Genomic DNA, 18,001 nt, shown 5'->3' on the forward strand with positions numbered 1-18,001 from the left:
ATACCTTTATTATTAGGTATGAGCAGTGGTACCTGGTGGGGAAGCAGAAGAGGGGGCTGTCCAGGGAACAAGGGCTCCTGCACACAGTCAGAACATTCAATACGGAATTAAACACACAACAATCAGTGCAGCCGGCACAGTTCAAACCCACTGATCCTAAGAACCCCAATGAACAGGGGCCCCTAAAACACAGGAATAAGCCACAATCCAGGCCGTGTATGTACAATGTCTTTAATCCCCTGCTTGTTGCATCGCTCATGCCGCTAAAACCCAAAAAGTGAAATAAAAAGGAGAGGTGGAGAGCCCCCGGGGAGCGAGGAGGAAGGGACGGGACACACGTAGGACTCATGTCTGGTAGCCCAGCAGTAACATGAAGACTGTGCTCCTTCCTTCCACGCTATAAGAGTTACTATACACTCACTTCCGGAGGAGGGGTCGGGGGGCTGCCATGCTCTTCTCCATAGATACTGAGTTAGAAGGAAACTTTGGCAATGTCCACGCATTAAAAATGCCTGTTAAATCACACAGTGCAAAAAATTCCATTAAAACATGTGTCGTCTAAGTCAGATACCCCCCTGTACCCCCCCCCCCCCCACCCCCTGATGTTTGGCCCCATAACCCCCGCGGAAGCAGCCTGGTCAAGCAGAGCAGTTTGGTCAGTGAGTCGCCTCCTTCCAAGGCGCTGGTCTGTGGCTGGCAGAGTAAATGAAGGATAATGGAATTGTGCCTGGGATCGGCAAGTCGCCCCAGTCTTGTAACAGTCTGAAGTGGTCCCAGGGAATGGTCCTATCGCGCCACATGGCTTCCAGGCAGCGTGCTATTGGCCAGGCGTATGACCGGTAACGGATGGGCCTCTGTGTTGAACACCCAGTTGTCTAATGGCAGGAGGTCGTCGCTGGAGAAGAGGAGGTACAGGTACCTGGGGGTGGAAGAGACGGGAGTAAATAGAGATTTCAGATGATTGACAGACACTGGTTCAGAGTCCTCCTTAGAACTATATCCATAGTGAATACTAAACAACTATATATAATAGATACCACCTAATTGGCCTTACCCGGACATCTATTCTCCTTAGTGGATTATGTACTAAAAACGCCGCACAAACCATATGCAACATAAATTAGATTCTGCCTGCACAGCGCAGTCTCTTATACCATCGCCATGAAACGTATGTCACACGGCATCAGTAACATCCCCTTGTATCGCCAGCTTGTGCCCGTATATAAAGTGTCAGCTCTGTGATATAGACCCGCTGTATATCAAGCTCTGGTGTGATCAGGGAGCCGATCAGAATTTATTCCTGAAGTCTTAAGGGCAGATACAGCTATAATATTGTTATTATTCCTCCCCCGGTTACAGATGGGGGGGGGGGGGGGGGGGGGGGGTGTCCTGTGTGATTGGCCAGGCTGGTGGTCTCAGACAACGCTGTGTGCTGGTTGGTTGCACAGATCCGTCAGTCATCAGCTCCATCCTGCTGGTTGGGACTCACTAACAAATGTTATTCAGATATGTGATGTAATGTGCCCAGTCTGAGAAGAGCATGATCCTTCTGCTTTACATGGTAGAGTCTGTGTTTGCGGGGTCGCATATCCTGATGGGAGGAGCCGGGTGGATTGGGGGATGCTCCTGATGGGAGGAGCCGGGTGGATTGGGGGATGCTCCTGATGGGAGGAGCCGGGTGGATTGGGGGATGCTCCTGATGGGAGGAGCCGGGTGGATTGGGGGGTGTTCCTAATGGAAGGAGCCGGGTGGATTGGGGGGTAATGGAAGGAGCCGGGTGGATTGGGGGATGCTCCTGATGGGAGGAGCCGGGTGGATTGGGGGATGCTCCTCATGGGAGGAGCCGGGTGGATTGGGAGGTGCTCCTGATGGGAGGAGCCGGGTGGATTGGGGGGTGCTCCTGATGGGAGGAGCCGGGTGGATTGGGGGGTGCTCCTAATGGAAGGAGCCGGGTGAATTGGGGGGTGCTCCTAATGGAAGGAGCCGGGTGGATTGGGGGTGCTCCTGATGGGAGGAGCCGGGTGGATTGGGGGGTGCTCCTAATGGAAGGAGCCGGGTGGATTGGGGGGTAATGGAAGGAGCTGGGTGGATTGGGGGATGTTCCTAATGGGAGGAGACGGGTGGATTGGGGGATGTTCCCTGATGTGAGGTGGTGTGTGGATTGGGGGTGGGAATGTTCCAGTAAAATGTGGGCTAGGCTCCTCCAATGCAGGACAATGAAATGAGAATCCGGGTGCAGATGGTGTGTTTATGAATCTGTTTCCTGGAGTTTCATTCTTTCCACTACGTGCAGACAGATATCCGGGGGGCCATTTCCTAAGCAGAAGATAGGCTGCAATAGGCAAATATAACAGGTGCATGCAGGCGTTGTGCTTCTGCATTTTTACACTTTTCAGGAATGACCTTTATAGCAGCTTATAGCTACATGACACGGATCATGGTGTGATATATCATTCTGTATACTGCTCTGTAAGAGTCCTACGCAGGGGGAAGAGCTGGCAGAACCAGCCGGTAACACACTCACTTCAGCGTCTCAGCCAGGAAGAAGCTCTGCTGGACATCATCGTAGGCTGGTGCCGAGGAATAGACGTCCTTCACACCCGAAAACCCACCACTCACTCGGCAGTACTTCTCAATGGCCTGCAGATGGAGACAAACCCTGGCCAATCAGCACCAGGCATGTGATACATAAACACCCACTATTACGGCTAATGACAGGACGCACCTGAGCAGCTTCCCAGCCCCAAATCCGGTATTTCGGGTCGTGGGTGAAGCGCCACATGTACCAGTACGTTTCGATCACCTCTGGACGCAGGATGTAATATTTCTCATTTTGACGCACAGCCACGGCTTCCGCACCACCGTCAAACTTAAATGCTTCTGGGCCCAACTTTAGTACTGAGAACAAAAAGAGACACAAAGGAAAGTGTGAGTGGGGGGGACTATGTACAGGACAAGGAAGGGGCATATATAAGGAGACAGGGGAGTAGTAAGGCCCCCCCACAGCACAATCAGGTACATCTCGTCCCCCACTCTCCAGCAGTAATCAGTGACAAGGGGGTGGGGGTTTACCCCAAGCCCATCACAGCACAAGTATCGCAGCGGAACTTTCAAATTATCACCATGTGTTTTGTACATTTTCACTTATTACACACATTTATTTTTAATTGGTTTATCAAAGTCCACTTTAGTACTATTATTAGACAGAACCAATGGTGTAACCATCCCCTGGTGGACTCTCCATTCACCTGTCCGGTCGTAGGACTCATGACACGTGTGGGCAATCTCAGCGCCCAGCTGAAGATAGTGCCCAGCCTTGTCCTCCGGAGACCCATCCGCACCCAGCGCCAACATGCCACCCGCGAAGCAGGTCAGGTGACCCATCTTTCTTTCCAGGTGACCATTCTTCCACTCCCCAATAAAGGTCAGTCCCCCGTTTGACTTGCGGATGAGGTGCTTCTCGATGGCCTGTAACACAGCAGGGAGAGAAGAGAGTGACATCTTCTTACAGCAACATACCGGGAACACACAAACAGCGGTGAAGTTCATTTGTCAGAATCTCCAGGAGATGGCGCTACAGAGCTAGAAAAATATTTTGTTGAAGAATTACAGGTACAATACTGCCCCTGTTATACATTGAAACACCCTCCGGAAAGCGTACAATACACAACTATTACATCACATGTAAATACTCACTTCAATGGCATTGTCATACATCTTCCGAGCATCGTTGTCTGTCCGATCAGACACCAGCCAGGCCTTCAGGAGATACTCATAGAAACTGTCCCCTAAGCCGCCCACTGACGTGTGGTCTGTGAGGGACAGAAATGTTAGTAATTAGTGTATACAGCATGGAATCATCAGACACAGAACCACGATCAGGAGAAAGTCACCGAATCCCCCTCATCTCATCCGGTGTGTACTGACCAATGACTAGAGTCCCTGCACAGAGAGACCGTCACCTCTCACCTGGAACACTAACATCCAGCTAAAGACAGATGTATCAAAGTGAGATTCTCCTACATTATGTCCTCTACAGACTCAATACATCATTCTCACTAAGCACATGACTGCGATATACTGACGTCGCATAACTTCCTCCCCGACTGACTCCATGACACCTAGTCTATCTAGCCAGACACCGGATATAGTAACAAAACAGAAAGAGGACAATGGGTCTGAGCACTTACGCTGCCCCCAGCGCCCGGTCCTGGGATTCAGGTAGTTTGGGTAGAGCCCGTTGGGTCGATCCATTTTCTGTAGAAGTTTTCGGATGTGCATGACCTACAAAACGGACAGATATTCCAGCTCAATCAATGTGAACTCCATATATGCACCTGAGGCCCCATCCTCCACACCAAACAAATGACTCAGGACACAGACAGATACCTGCGCTATATTATGTCTCAACACTTCCACAGGAGGAGGAGGGAAGGAGAGAGAGGAGGCCGGGTTTAGATCGAGGAGGGAAGGAGAGAGAGGAGGCCGGGTTTAGATCGAGGAGGGAAGGAGAGAGAGGAGGCCGGGTTTAGATCGAGGAGGGAAGGAGAGAGGAGGCCGGGTTTAGATCGAGAAGGGAAAGGAGAGAGGAGGCCGGGTTTAGATCGAGGAGGGAAAGGAGAGAGGAGGCGGGGTTTAGATTGAGAAGGGAAAGGAGAGAGGAGGCGGGGTTTAGATCGAGAAGGGAAAGGAGAGAGGAGGCGGGGTTTGGATCGAGGAGGGAAAGGAGAGAGGAGGCCGAGTATGGATCGAGAAGGGAAAGGAGAGAGGAGGCCGAGTATGGATCGAGAAGGGAAAGGAGAGAGGAGGCCGAGTATGGATCGAGAAGGGAAAGGAGAGAGGAGGCCGAGTATGGATCGAGAAGGGAAAGGAGAGAGGAGGCTGGGTTTAGATTGAGGAGGGAAAGGAGAGAGGAGGCTGGGTTTAGATTGAGGAGGGAAGGAGAGAGGAGGCTGGGTTTAGATCAGGCCTGTCCAACCTGCGGCCCTCCAGGTGTTGTGAAACTACAAGCCCCAGCATGCTTTGCTGGTAGACAACCAGTTGATAGCTGGAAGGGCATGCTGGGACTTGTAGTTTCACAACATCTGGAGGGCCGCAGGTTGGACAGGCCTGGTTTAGATTGAGGAGGGAAGGAGAGAGGAGGCTGCGTTTGGATAGAGGAGGGAAGGAGAGAGGAGGCAGGGTTTAGATCGAGAAGGGAAAGGAGAGAGGAGGCCGGGTTTAGATCGAGGAGGGAAGGAGAGAGAGGAGGCCGGGTTTAGATCGAGGAGGGAAGGAGAGAGGAGGCCGGGTTTAGATCGAGAAGGGAAAGGAGAGAGGAGGCGGGGTTTAGATCGAGAAGGGAAAGGAGAGAGGAGGCGGGGTTTAGATCGAGAAGGGAAAGGAGAGAGGAGGCCGGGTTTAGCTCGAGAAGGGAAAGGAGAGAGGAGGCCGGGTATGGATCGAGAAGGGAAAGGAGAGAGGAGGCTGGGTTTAGATCGAGAAGGGAAAGGAGAGAGGAGGCGGGGTTTAGATCGAGAAGGGAAAGGAGAGAGGAGGCGGGGTTTAGATCGAGAAGGGAAAGGAGAGAGGAGGCCGGGTTTAGCTCGAGAAGGGAAAGGAGAGAGGAGGCCGGGTATGGATCGAGAAGGGAAAGGAGAGAGGAGGTTGGGGTTAGATTGAGGAGGGAAGGAGAGAGGAGGCTGCGTTTGGATCGAGGAGGGAAGGAGAGAGGAGGCCGGGTTTAGATCGAGGAGGGAAAGGAGAGAGGAGGCCGGGTTTAGATCGAGGAGGCCAAGGAGAGAGGAGACCGGGTTTAGATCGAGGAGGCCAAGGAGAGAGGAGACCGGGTTTAGATCGAGGAGGGAAAGGAGAGAGGAGGCCGGGTTTAGATCGAGGAGGGAAAGGAGAGAGGAGGCCGGGTTTAGATCGAGGAGGGAAAGGAGAGAGGAGGCCGGGTTTAGATCGAGGAGGGAAAGGAGAGAGGAGGCCGGGTTTAGATCGAGGAGGGAAAGGAGAGAGGAGGCCGGGTTTAGATCGAGGAGGGAAAGGAGAGAGGAGGCTGCGTTTGGATAGAGGAGGGAAGGAGAGAGGAGGCGGGGTTTGGATCGAGGAGGGAAGGAGAGAGGAGGCGAGGTTTGGATCGAGGAGGGAAGGAGAGAGGAGGCCGGGTTTAGCTTGAGAAGGGAAAGGAGAGAGGAGGCCGAGTATGGATCGAGAAGGGAAAGGAGAGAGGAGGCTGGGTTTAGATTGAGGAGGGAAGGAGAGAGGAGGCTGCGTTTGGATAGAGGAGGGAAGGAGAGAGGAGGCCGGGTTTAGCTTGAGAAGGGAAAGGAGAGAGGAGGCCGAGTATGGATCGAGAAGGGAAAGGAGAGAGGAGGCTGGGTTTAGATTGAGGAGGGAAGGAGAGAGGAGGCTGCGTTTGGATAGAGGAGGGAAGGATAGAGGAGGCGGGGTTTGGATCGAGGAGGGAAAGGAGAGAGGAGGTTGGGGTTAGATTGAGGAGGGAAGGAGAGAGGAGGCTGCGTTTGGATCGAGGAGGGGAGGAGAGAGGCGGCCGGGTTTGGATCGAGGAGGGGAGGAGAGAGGAGGCTGGGTTTGGATCGAGGAGGGCAGGAGAGAGGCGGCCGGGTTTGGATTGAGAGGGAAAGAGATATGAGTCCAGGAATGGATTGTGTAGGGAAGTAGACTGTGATAGAATGTGGAAAGAAGGGATAGGGAGACTAAAGGCTGCAGCAGGTTTAAAAAGGAAGAAAAGCTGCCTCATGAGGAAATAAAAGTAGCCGAGTTATAAGTACTGTGCACAAATATCCCTCAAATCCTATGGTTACTGGCATATTAGTATGGGAGGTAAAAGTTATAAAACACACCTTATTGTAATATACAGGTTTCCCAGTCAGGTAGGTCAAGTGCACAAACTCCAGGTGGAGGGTACCGAACTCAGCCAGAATGCTACTGCCCGCAGATGCCCAGCCCCAGTTCCTTCCAACACCACTAGGGGGAGATAAGAGTGAGCATGCAACAGCGACAGATGGATATCATGTTCCCTGATACATTATAGCACAAACACTAGACCCTTTGTAATGTTTATTATAGAAAGTGACAACAGGGATCGGTCAGATTAGTGGATAATGGAGGAAGAAGAGGAAGCTGGGCTGTAACTATAGCAGTATATAGCCCGATACGCCCTTTGCAGTTAGAGGAATGCATTGATGTGGTTCTGCTGGGGTCTGACAATGGTCTAAGTGCTGCGGTGAGCAGCTGCAATATGACCCTTGGACAATAGTTAGAGCTGGTCCTACACTGACCGAAGGCCAGTACGACCACCTTCCTTTCCCCCGGTGGAGGGAGCTGGTTTAAGAGCAGGCGTTACTGTTTATTACTTGCGTAATCGTGCTGGTCATGAAAAAAGTGATCAAACATTTGAGCGTTAATTCAGCTGAGTGCGAGCAATGAAAAAAGATCAGAGGTTATACAGACCCGGAAAAAGGGTCCGGTTTTATTTAGTTTCAAGAAATTTCACTGATCCTTAAAAACTTATTGTGGTTTATAGAGAGTCTGGTTATTCACAATATCTGATGTCTCAGCCAAAACTCTCCCTGGCTGTATAATGTCAGATACTACATTTGAAAAACTTTCCAACTCGGACCAAATGAAGACGATGATAATCTGAGGTCCTGCTTCCAGAACATGCTTCCTAACACCCTCTTGATGATAATCTGAGGTCCTGCTTCCAGGACATCCTTCCTAACCCCCTCTTGATGATAATCTGAGGTCCTGCTTCCAGGACATCCTTCCTAACCCCCTCTTGATGATAATCTGAGGTCCTGCTTCCAGGACATCCTTCCTTACCCCCTCTTGATGATAATCTGAGGTCCTGCTTCCAGGACATCCTTCCTAACCCCCTCTTGATGATAATCTGAGGTCCTTCATCCAGTACGTCCTTCCTAACACCCTCTTGATGATAATCTGAGGTCCTTCCTCTAGTATATCCTTCCTAACCCCCTCTTGATGATAATCTGAGGTCCTTCATCCAGTACGTCCTTCCTAACACCCTCTTGATGATAATCTGAGGTCCTTCATCCAGTACGTCCTTCCTAACCCCCTCTTGATGATAATCTGAGGTCCTGCTTCCAGGACATCCTTCCTAACCCCCTCTTGATGATAATCTGAGGTCCTGCTTCCAGGACATCCTTCCTAACCCCCTCTTGATGATAATCTGAGGTCCTGCTTCCAGGACATCCTTCCTAACCCCCTCTTGATGATAATCTGAGGTCCTGCTTCCAGGACATCCTTCCTAACCCCCTCTTGATGATAATCTGAGGTCCTGCTTCCAGGACATCCTTCCTAACCCCCTCTTGATGATAATCTGAGGTCCTGCTTCCAGGACATCCTTCCTAACCCCCTCTTGATGATAATCTGAGGTCCTTCATCCAGTACGTCCTTCCTAACACCCTCTTGATGATAATCTGAGGTCCTTCCTCTAGTATATCCTTCCTAACCCCCTCTTGATGATAATCTGAGGTCCTTCATCCAGTACGTCCTTCCTAACACCCTCTTGATGATAATCTGAGGTCCTTCATCCAGTACGTCCTTCCTAACCCCCTCTTGATGATAATCTGAGGTCCTGCTTCCAGGACATCCTTCCTAACCCCCTCTTGATGATAATCTGAGGTCCTGCTTCCAGGACATCCATCCAAACACACACTAGATGACAGCCTGTGAAATTGTATTAAATAACTATTCCCTACAAACCAAAATGGACATTTCTGGCAATTAAAAAACTTGCCATCATAACTGTGAAAGCAAATAAATGAAGAGTTGAAACAGGAGTCTGAACTGGAGTTTGGCCCGTTTTCCAACTTCATGGAATTTACAAACACTTGATAACTGCACCACCAAATGATCCGTATAGAAAATATATACGTAGTGTACACCCATCTTTATTCCAGAAGAACCTCCAGGACCTTGCGCCACCTATACTGGACACCATCTAGGCCTCTGTACCACCTGGATCTTTCAGGACTCTGCACCATCATGGCCTCAGCGTTCTGCAGTCCTCTGCACCATAGTGGACCATACTAAGCCTAACTTCCTATCTGCTCCGAATGTCTCAGATTACCCCCTCCCTTTAGAGTAGAAGCTCTCATGGGCAATGTCCTGTACCTCACATGCCCACTCGGCGACCACCTCTCGCTTTGCCACATGTCTCTGTATGCCACGTGATTTGTTCTGCTAACTGCATCCATACATTTATTATTCTGTTTATTTGTACCCATTGTTACACTTCTTGTTCTCATGAATGTCTTATCCATATGATTATGCCAGGAGCTAGTGAACCTGTGGCGTCATAAATAAATGATGAGTGAATCTGTTAACTCCTCGTTAACCCCCACTGGGCAATAAGTGGAAATACTTCCTGACCACCAGTGGACATCATCTCACTGTATCCATGAACCCTTCCACCCACAAGCACTTACCTCTTTAGATTCACCATGGCCCAGGGAATGCCCGTCGGGGTATTAAATGCAGGGAGTAATTTCTCGGCCAGCATCACAGCCTTGTTCTTAAACACCTGCAAGAGAAACATCCACCAGGCTTATTACAGAGGTCTGATAGTGTAATACAGAGTATATGTCACACTCCTCCAGCCAAAACCCCAATTCATTCTATGGGGGGGGCAGAAATGTACAACGTTCTAACACTGGAGAGATGCTACCTTATACTTGGGCCAGTTTGGTACCATCCACCCACCGACTATACCGACTATACCTATCCCTCTTGTGCTACCCCTACCCATATTATGGTGTCCTCAAGGCTGCTCTAATAAAGGGGCACAAAAAGCAACTGCATAAAGATCCAGTGACACCAAATCTACAGTGACCTTAAAGCCGGCACAAAGGTTACCCGAGTATGACGTCTGGCTTGGACCTTTGTTAGATTACTCCCAGGGTAACACATGCGTGTAATACTACATACTACAAATTGATGGGGAACACAAGCTAATTCATAAACATGTATAAAATAAAGTGGCGTAAAGTAAGACACATAGATTTTGTACATACACTATTACAGCCCACGTAACATTAACCAATCAGGTATGAAAACAAAAGACATGGACAGGCTGTTCTAGTCCTCTGATACTGCGCGGGCATGAAGGGGTCCGGAGTGGATGATGGGACATTTATTAACCCCTGAGAGAGGTCAGGACCGGATGTTTAACAAGAAGGAAGACAAGATCCATATATCAGTCACACAGAAGGGTTCCTACAGGGTTCTGTAAGGTGTTTACGGAGCAGCAATGTTTATTACAGGCCTTTGTTTTAGTCATAGCTGTCCCTTATAGAAAATAATAATTATGGGTAGAGAAAACATTTACTACTTTACCGGGGAGAAATTACCCAATGATTCTGTCAGATATGGAAGATATGTTATCAGATATGCGATATATGAGGAGATATGTCTGATGTGAGATTTACAATGTATTATAACAAACTATCAGACATAACAATGATATGACATCATATAGGATTTATGTGATAAGTGACATATGATATAGGACAGGATATAAGATGTATAATAAGAGTTATGATCTTGGATAGAACATATGGCATAATTTAAGGATTAACACTAAGAGAACACTGGCGATCCGGCCCGGATACAGCAAAGCAGAATAGTATTTATGAGGATAATAAATATGGGGCTTGTGCCATTAGGATACATGGTAACCGCAGACATAGTCAGTAATACCCAGGGGAGTGCTGCTAATTTAGCAGAAGAGCTTGTAAATATGTCGGCCGTGTGTTTCTAATGATTTACAGGAAGAGGCTGTGGTCTGACTCTCACCCGAGCCATTAAATCACTGTGTAAGGCTGAGCTTCACCGTTACAGCAATATAATCCAAATCTACAAGGTACCATTATTTATGTACTAACACGTATTTATATAGCGATACAAAGCGGTAAGAGGGCTGCTCGCAGGCTTACAATCTATATGGTTCAGACACCAGTATAAACAATATACTGCGGATTATAAAATGCTGAAAGTATCACTCCCAGCAGATGGCTCAGACTGAGATACAGTAACTGAGCAGCGCACAGGGCGGAGATTCCATGAGGAGTAGACAGAATCCTGCCAGGATCTTACCTCTTGTCCGGACAGGTAAAATGCCGCCAGCAGACCACCGATGAAGCGAATGTTCACCTCAAACACGGACACCTCGGAATTCTGCAAGTCAAAGAGACACAGCTCTGGTTACAGGACGAGAGACCGCTGAGCGGTCAGATGAGACACCCACAGTCAGACAGAGAGAGATCAGGTCACACACACTCTACCTCTACCTGCAGCCACACTAAACGGTGTGTCTCATCTATGGATGATATAATTACATTGTGCACAACATCATCATCAGCTATCTATATAGCGGCACTAATACCGCAGCGCTGTACAGAGAACTCACTCACATCAGTCAGGAATGGTCTGCTCATCCTGATCTCCATTAGGAGATGGGACGTTCTGCTCTCGCATCTACCAGCCCCCCAGGTGCCCGACTGCAGGTGGGATCACGTTACGCTCTCATCAGACATTAGCTTAGAGGGGATCACTGCGGACTACTCATACTGTGCGTCAGCAAACTCCCCGACCACACAGAGGTGTCATCCAAAGACATTACTGCCACATTCACTTTCCTACTGGAAGAACATTTCTGAGCTTACTGTCCCTTTAATGAACATGAAGTCACTAATAACCTTCACGCACACGTACCAATCATTGCTGTGCATACAGACTCCAGCTATATATATATATCACTCACCACACTGAAGTCCAGGTTGTTCTGCACCCACTCCTGTCCATCCCGGAACTCATCCAGAAGCCCCATGATATACAGGGTGTCCAGCGCATCCACAATCGTGGCTCCCATTTGTGAGTTTCCTGCGCGTACCAGCACACATGGGGTTAAATACACTCAGCTGTCTCTGAGGCTGACAGTACAGATGTCCAGAGATGGCACATAGACCAGGCTTACACCTCAGCATAGCAATCTGCCCGAACTGCTGTACCTGATGTGACCACACGGGGCAGCACTGTACTGAACAGTATTCCACAAGAGAGGACACAATTTACAGATCTAGTGATCGCACTGTCACATTATAATCAACATAAAAACAATGGATCCATCAATAATCAAAAAGGTTCTAGACGTGATTTCCACCACATCAAAAGCTCAGTGCAATCAGTCAGTACAGTAAGCTTAGTACAAATCACTCCCTCCTCCAACTAGTAAAACCAGTAGTGTCCTTTCCCCAGAGCCCATCAATTCCCACATTACATACCCAGAATCCCCAGCTGCAGCGGGAGCTCTGTATACTGTGTGACTGAGGACATTACCCAGAATCCCCAGCTGCAGCGGGAGGTCTGTATACTGTGTGACTGAGGACATTACCCAGAATCCCCAGATGTAGCGGGACCTCTGTATACTGTGTGACTGAGGACATTACCCAGAATCCCCAGCTGCAGCGGGAGCTCTGTATACTGTGTGACTGAGGACATTACCCAGAATCCTCGGGCTCTGTATACTGTGTGACTGAGGACATTACCCAGAATCCCCGAATGCAGCAGGACCTCTGTATACTGTGTGACTATGAGGATATTACCCAGAATCCTCGGGCTCTGTATACTGTGTGACTGAGGACATTACCCAGAATCCCCGGATGTAGCGGGAGCTCTGTATACTGTGTGACTGAGGACATTACCCAGAATCCCCGGATGTAGCGGGAGCTCTGTATACTGTGTGACTGAGGACATTACCCAGAATCCCCGGATGCAGCGGGAGCTCTGTATACTGTGTGACTGAGGACATTACCCAGAATCCCCAGCTGCAGCGGGAGCTCTGTATACTGTGTGACTGAGGACATTACCCAGAATCCCCGGATGCAGCGGGAGCTCTGTATACTGTGTGACTGAGGACATTACCCAGAATCCCCAGCTGCAGCGGGAGCTCTGTATACTGTGTGACTGAGGACATTACCCAGAATCCTCGGGCTCTGTATACTGTGTGACTGAGGACATTACCCAGAATCCCAAAGTGCAGCAGGAGCTCTGTATACTGTGTTACTGAGGACATTACCCAGAATCCTCGGGCTCTGTATACTGTGTGACTGAGGACATTACCCAGAATCCCCGGATGCAGCAGGACCTCTGTATACTGTGTGACTGAGGACATTACCCAGAATCCCCGGATGCAGCAGGACCTCTGTATACTGTGTGACTGAGGACATTACCCAGAATCCCCGGATGCAGCGGGAGCTCTGTATACTGTGTGACTGAGGACATTACCCAGAATCCCCGGATGCAGCGGGAGCTCTGTATACTGTGTGACTGAGGACATTACCCAGAATCCCCAGCTGCAGCGGGAGCTCTGTATACTGTGTGACTGAGGACATTACCCAGAATCCCCAGATGTAGCGGGACCTCTGTATACTGTGTGACTGAGGACATTACCCAGAATCCCCAGCTGCAGCGGGAGCTCTGTATACTGTGTGACTGAGGACATTACCCAGAATCCTCGGGCTCTGTATACTGTGTGACTGAGGACATTACCCAGAATCCCCGAATGCAGCAGGACCTCTGTATATTGTGTGACTATGAGGATATTACCCAGAATCCTCGGGCTCTGTATACTGTGTGACTGAGGACATTACCCAGAATCCCCGGATGTAGCGGGAGCTCTGTATACTGTGTGACTGAGGACATTACCCAGAATCCCCGGATGTAGCGGGAGCTCTGTATACTGTGTGACTGAGGACATTACCCAGAATCCCCGGATGCAGCGGGAGCTCTGTATACTGTGTGACTGAGGACATTACCCAGAATCCCCAGCTGCAGCGGGAGCTCTGTATACTGTGTGACTGAGGACATTACCCAGAATCCCCAGCTGCAGCGGGAGCTCTGTATACTGTGTGACTGAGGACATTACCCAGAATCCCCAGCTGCAGCGGGAGCTCTGTATACTGTGTGACTGAGGACATTACCCAGAATCCCTGGATGTAGCGGGAGCTCTGTATACTGTGTGACTGAGGACATTACCCAGAATCCCCGGATGTAGCGGGAGCTCTGTATACTGTGCGATTCTGGGGTAAAACAGCACATATAGGAAATATGTGTAATCAATAATTCTTACCAAAAATGTTGGTGGAGTGGCCCTTCCTTGCGATGGGTTTGAGTTCATTGTGGCCCCAGCTGTACTGTTTATAATTATCCCATGCGTGTTTCATCATCTGTGAGGAGAAAATATCTGTTATATCCCCAGGAGGAACATCCGACATAATCACAGGGGAGCACAGCTGTGATATCATATAATAACGGGGTGACGGAGGAGAACAGCTGTGATACAGTATAATAACGGGGTGACATGGGGCACAGCTGTGATATACTATAACGGGGTGACGGAGGAGAACAGCTGTGATACAGTATAATAACGGGGGTGACATGGGGCACAGCTGTGATATCATAATAACGGGGTGACGGAGGAGAACAGCTGTGATACAGTATAATAACGGGGTGACAGGGCACCGCTGTGATATCATATAATAACGGGGTGACGGAGGAGAACAGCTGTGATACAGTATAATAACGGGGTGACAGGGCACAGCTGTGATATCATATAATAACGGGGTGACGGAGGAGAACAGCTGTGATACAGTATAATAACGGGGTGACAGGGCACAGCTGTGATACAGTATAATAACGGGGTGACAGGGCACAGCTGTACACAAGGGTGATTGTACATATTCAGCCCAGTGTGACGTGATGCTGCTGGGTGAGATTATCCAAGGACCGCTCAGTAATTGTAACAATGGATGAACACATCTTGTGTACATGATGCAGGTGAGGAGGCCCTGTCTGTGCACACTTGTGGCTGGATACTTAGTATAATGTGCAGCTCACTACAAACCAGCCGGGAATATTATTCCATTAACCTTTAAAGGTTACTTTACCGCCGTTACTGATCAGCCAGGGTTTAGTGTTTGGTAGATAAGTAATGCAGATAATTGCACTGGACAGTCTATAGCTGGGGATCCTACATGTAGTACTGAGTGCCTGCTCCGGGCTCAGAGCCCTCTCCGATGCTCTCCGTCACCGGCAGCTAATGACAGGCAGCTGGCAGCAGCTACTGCAGACCTCCTGATGTGCTTGGAGCATCGTTAGGAAGATAAGCCTTTAATTGGCGTTAGAGAGATCTGTGAGTGGCTGGCACAGACACCAGATATCGGGTAGATGCCACAGAGCGCAGTGGGTCAGGAGGAGGTAACGCAGAGATATATAAAGGGAGAGAGAGAGACGGGAAAGAGAGAGAAGAAAAAAAGGCAACATTTGGAAATAAACGGGGCGACAGGAGCACATAGGAGGGTGTGGTGATAGGAGATATAGGAATGTGATGCCCGGAGGGAGGCGGTAAGGCCGTCCTTACCCGTAGTGTCTACCTATAAACCGGCCGCACACGAGGTGTCCATTACGCCACCGCCGCTATAACCCATTTACCTCTATGTTACTGGCTACTGTCACTATGGGTAATAAATCAGTATTATATTGTCCCCACGTATTATCTGGCACTGCCGCCATCACTCGCTCACATATCTCTATCATATATATTTCCAGCATTTTATATTTATACTGGATTAGATTTGACATTTGTATTTTTTCACACATAACATTCAATACTGAAACACTCGGACGGTTCAGCATCGCACTCTCGTTATATAGAACATTAACGGATCAGTATATCACAGCCCATACCGCTGTACTACGGGAGAGCAGTCTGTATATAATCATGTACATATTACTCTATTACTGATATACTAATGCTTGGTCATCTTATGCCACATGTGTGTTATATAACCGTGACTCATTCAATGCTGTAATAATTATATATATATATACACACACACACACACATATACACACATACACACACATATATACACATATATACATATATACATACACACACACACACATATACACACATACACACACATATATACATATATACAGAGAGAGAGAGAGATTTATTATATATAACAAATGAAGAGTTAGCCAGTAACACCATTCCCATTGTCCCATTTCTCTATACGTCACCAATCCCTTCCCTCCTCCCATTTGCACCCCACACCCAATTTATTTACTATTTCTGTCCCTTCAGTTGCAGGATCTCCTCTCTCTAATTCTGCCCATTATGAGCTATTTGCTTATTGATAAAGTAAAACACATGAGAGCAGCACAAACAAAGAGAAATATACACAGATCGGCAGCACCATTCGTGAAAAGATTTAAAATGTAAATCCTAAAACTATCTTCTTCCCCCGTCACTTCTGAGATACTCCCCTAATGGCGCTTGGTCAAGCAATGTGGACACCAAGGTTGTCTTATGTGGAGGTACTGATTGGTTGGCTACTCTGTGCTCCAATCAGAGCCTTCGACACAAGAGGTGTTGGATGAATTGAAATTCTCCGGTTAAGCGGTTGTTACGTGTGATCTTACTCCTGGCCGGTCCTTCTACAACTACATGTACAGTGCACCGTAGTAATGATGACAGGATCGTACGTGGGAGCCCCGAGCTCTCTGATCTCTACACACTGATCTCACCTCCTTGATTTTGTCCCTTTTCTCTCGGATCTCGGGGTCTCCAGGGTCCCCGCTCTTCAGCTCTGGCAGGTTGGGGACTGGAGCCAGCGGCATTGGTTGGTTGTCCTTCTTTTTAAGGTCTTCCATCAGTTTGTTCTTCTCGGTCTGGATCTCAGCCCGGATCTCATCTCGAGACTTCTTCAACTTCTCCTTGGCCTCTTCCAGAGCCCGCTCGTGGTCCGCCCGAATCTTGTTCCTCAGCTGCTCCTCCTCCTCTCTGGAAGACAGGAAGACATGTACGACACAATGAATTACACACATTATACAGAAACTATAATAAGAAGCCCCCAAAGTGAGAGCGTTCCTGTCACCACTTAGAAAGTGCTGTGTCCACAGAATACTTGTGCTACATATGGTCTGCGGCAGTCTTAGGCACTGCTCATATGTAACACAGAAATAGGACACATTGGCAGCGAGGGTACAATCCTGTAACAGAGAGAATTCGGTAGGACGTACACGTGACACTCTTGCGGTAATGAGGTTTCGTTGGCGCTGATTAGTGCAGTTTCTATATAAATACAGATTGAATGATACGACGGGATCATCTGTATGGGTAAATTGTAAGGAGGTAACAACACTTCCCTGTGTGATATACAACACACTTCTCACTGCAGTGTGATATCCAGCTAGGCTTTTTAATAACCAGTTATAAGACACAGCAGGAGGCCGCTCCCAGAGCTCATTAGTCTAAAGAACAGACTGTAACTCATAATAACAATGATACGATTTCCCCTCTCTCACAATGTAAATAGAACAGAATAGCGAAGAGAACAGAACACAGTCACACTGATAACGCACAAGTTATAATTGACATCTACCTATTATTACGTCACAGGTACAGTATCGCGGCTTCTCTTTTCCTGGCCGCAGAACAGGTGACCTAGACGGTCGCTCAGATGCACAATGACCGGATTATTCTTTGCTGTGCTCATGTTTTGTTCCTCTGTGCTGCAATTACTCAATGGCTTCTTTTTCAACATTAAAACTTGAGGATTACTTACCCACATTGCTCAACAGTACATTAAACCAACAGAAACCAATTAATAATGAAAGAACATGCTCTAAGCTTTAAATAGCACCAACATATTATGCAGCGCAGAGACTATGTAATTACTCACATCAGGCCTTGCCCTAATGGAGCTTACAATCTAAATTCTCAACCACACAGTAACGTTATCCTACTAGTTTGATTTTGAACTATGGAAGGAATTCCAGGGGGAGCTCATACAAACTGCACACGGGTCTGAATAGAGCACATGACGACAGCCCTGAGGCAGCAATGCTAACTACTGTGCCACAGTGTATATGCTGTCTACCTCGCAACTGTCTGCTATGATTT

General features: G+C 48.5%; 1 protein-coding gene across 1 annotated transcript in view; it reads right to left on the reverse strand.

Annotated features, from left to right (window-relative positions):
* Positions 1 to 217: 217 nt before the first annotated feature.
* Positions 218 to 18,001, reverse strand: part of MAN1A2 (mannosidase alpha class 1A member 2) — a 51,728-nt gene continuing 33,944 nt past the window's right edge. Inside the window, exons 2-13 of the mRNA XM_075197485.1 lie at positions 16,624 to 16,879; positions 14,159 to 14,255; positions 11,792 to 11,910; positions 11,125 to 11,205; positions 9,459 to 9,553; positions 6,849 to 6,972; positions 4,191 to 4,284; positions 3,697 to 3,812; positions 3,249 to 3,468; positions 2,726 to 2,898; positions 2,525 to 2,640; positions 218 to 919 (exon numbers count right to left, since the gene is read on the reverse strand). Coding sequence (XP_075053586.1) covers positions 787 to 919; positions 2,525 to 2,640; positions 2,726 to 2,898; positions 3,249 to 3,468; positions 3,697 to 3,812; positions 4,191 to 4,284; positions 6,849 to 6,972; positions 9,459 to 9,553; positions 11,125 to 11,205; positions 11,792 to 11,910; positions 14,159 to 14,255; positions 16,624 to 16,879 — 1,624 coding nt within the window. The 3' untranslated portion in view covers positions 218 to 786. The remainder of the gene's footprint in view (positions 920 to 2,524; positions 2,641 to 2,725; positions 2,899 to 3,248; positions 3,469 to 3,696; positions 3,813 to 4,190; positions 4,285 to 6,848; positions 6,973 to 9,458; positions 9,554 to 11,124; positions 11,206 to 11,791; positions 11,911 to 14,158; positions 14,256 to 16,623; positions 16,880 to 18,001) is intronic.

Source organism: Mixophyes fleayi, chromosome 2 (assembly GCF_038048845.1).
Source record: "Mixophyes fleayi isolate aMixFle1 chromosome 2, aMixFle1.hap1, whole genome shotgun sequence".
Taxonomy (NCBI): Eukaryota; Metazoa; Chordata; class Amphibia; order Anura; family Limnodynastidae; genus Mixophyes; species Mixophyes fleayi.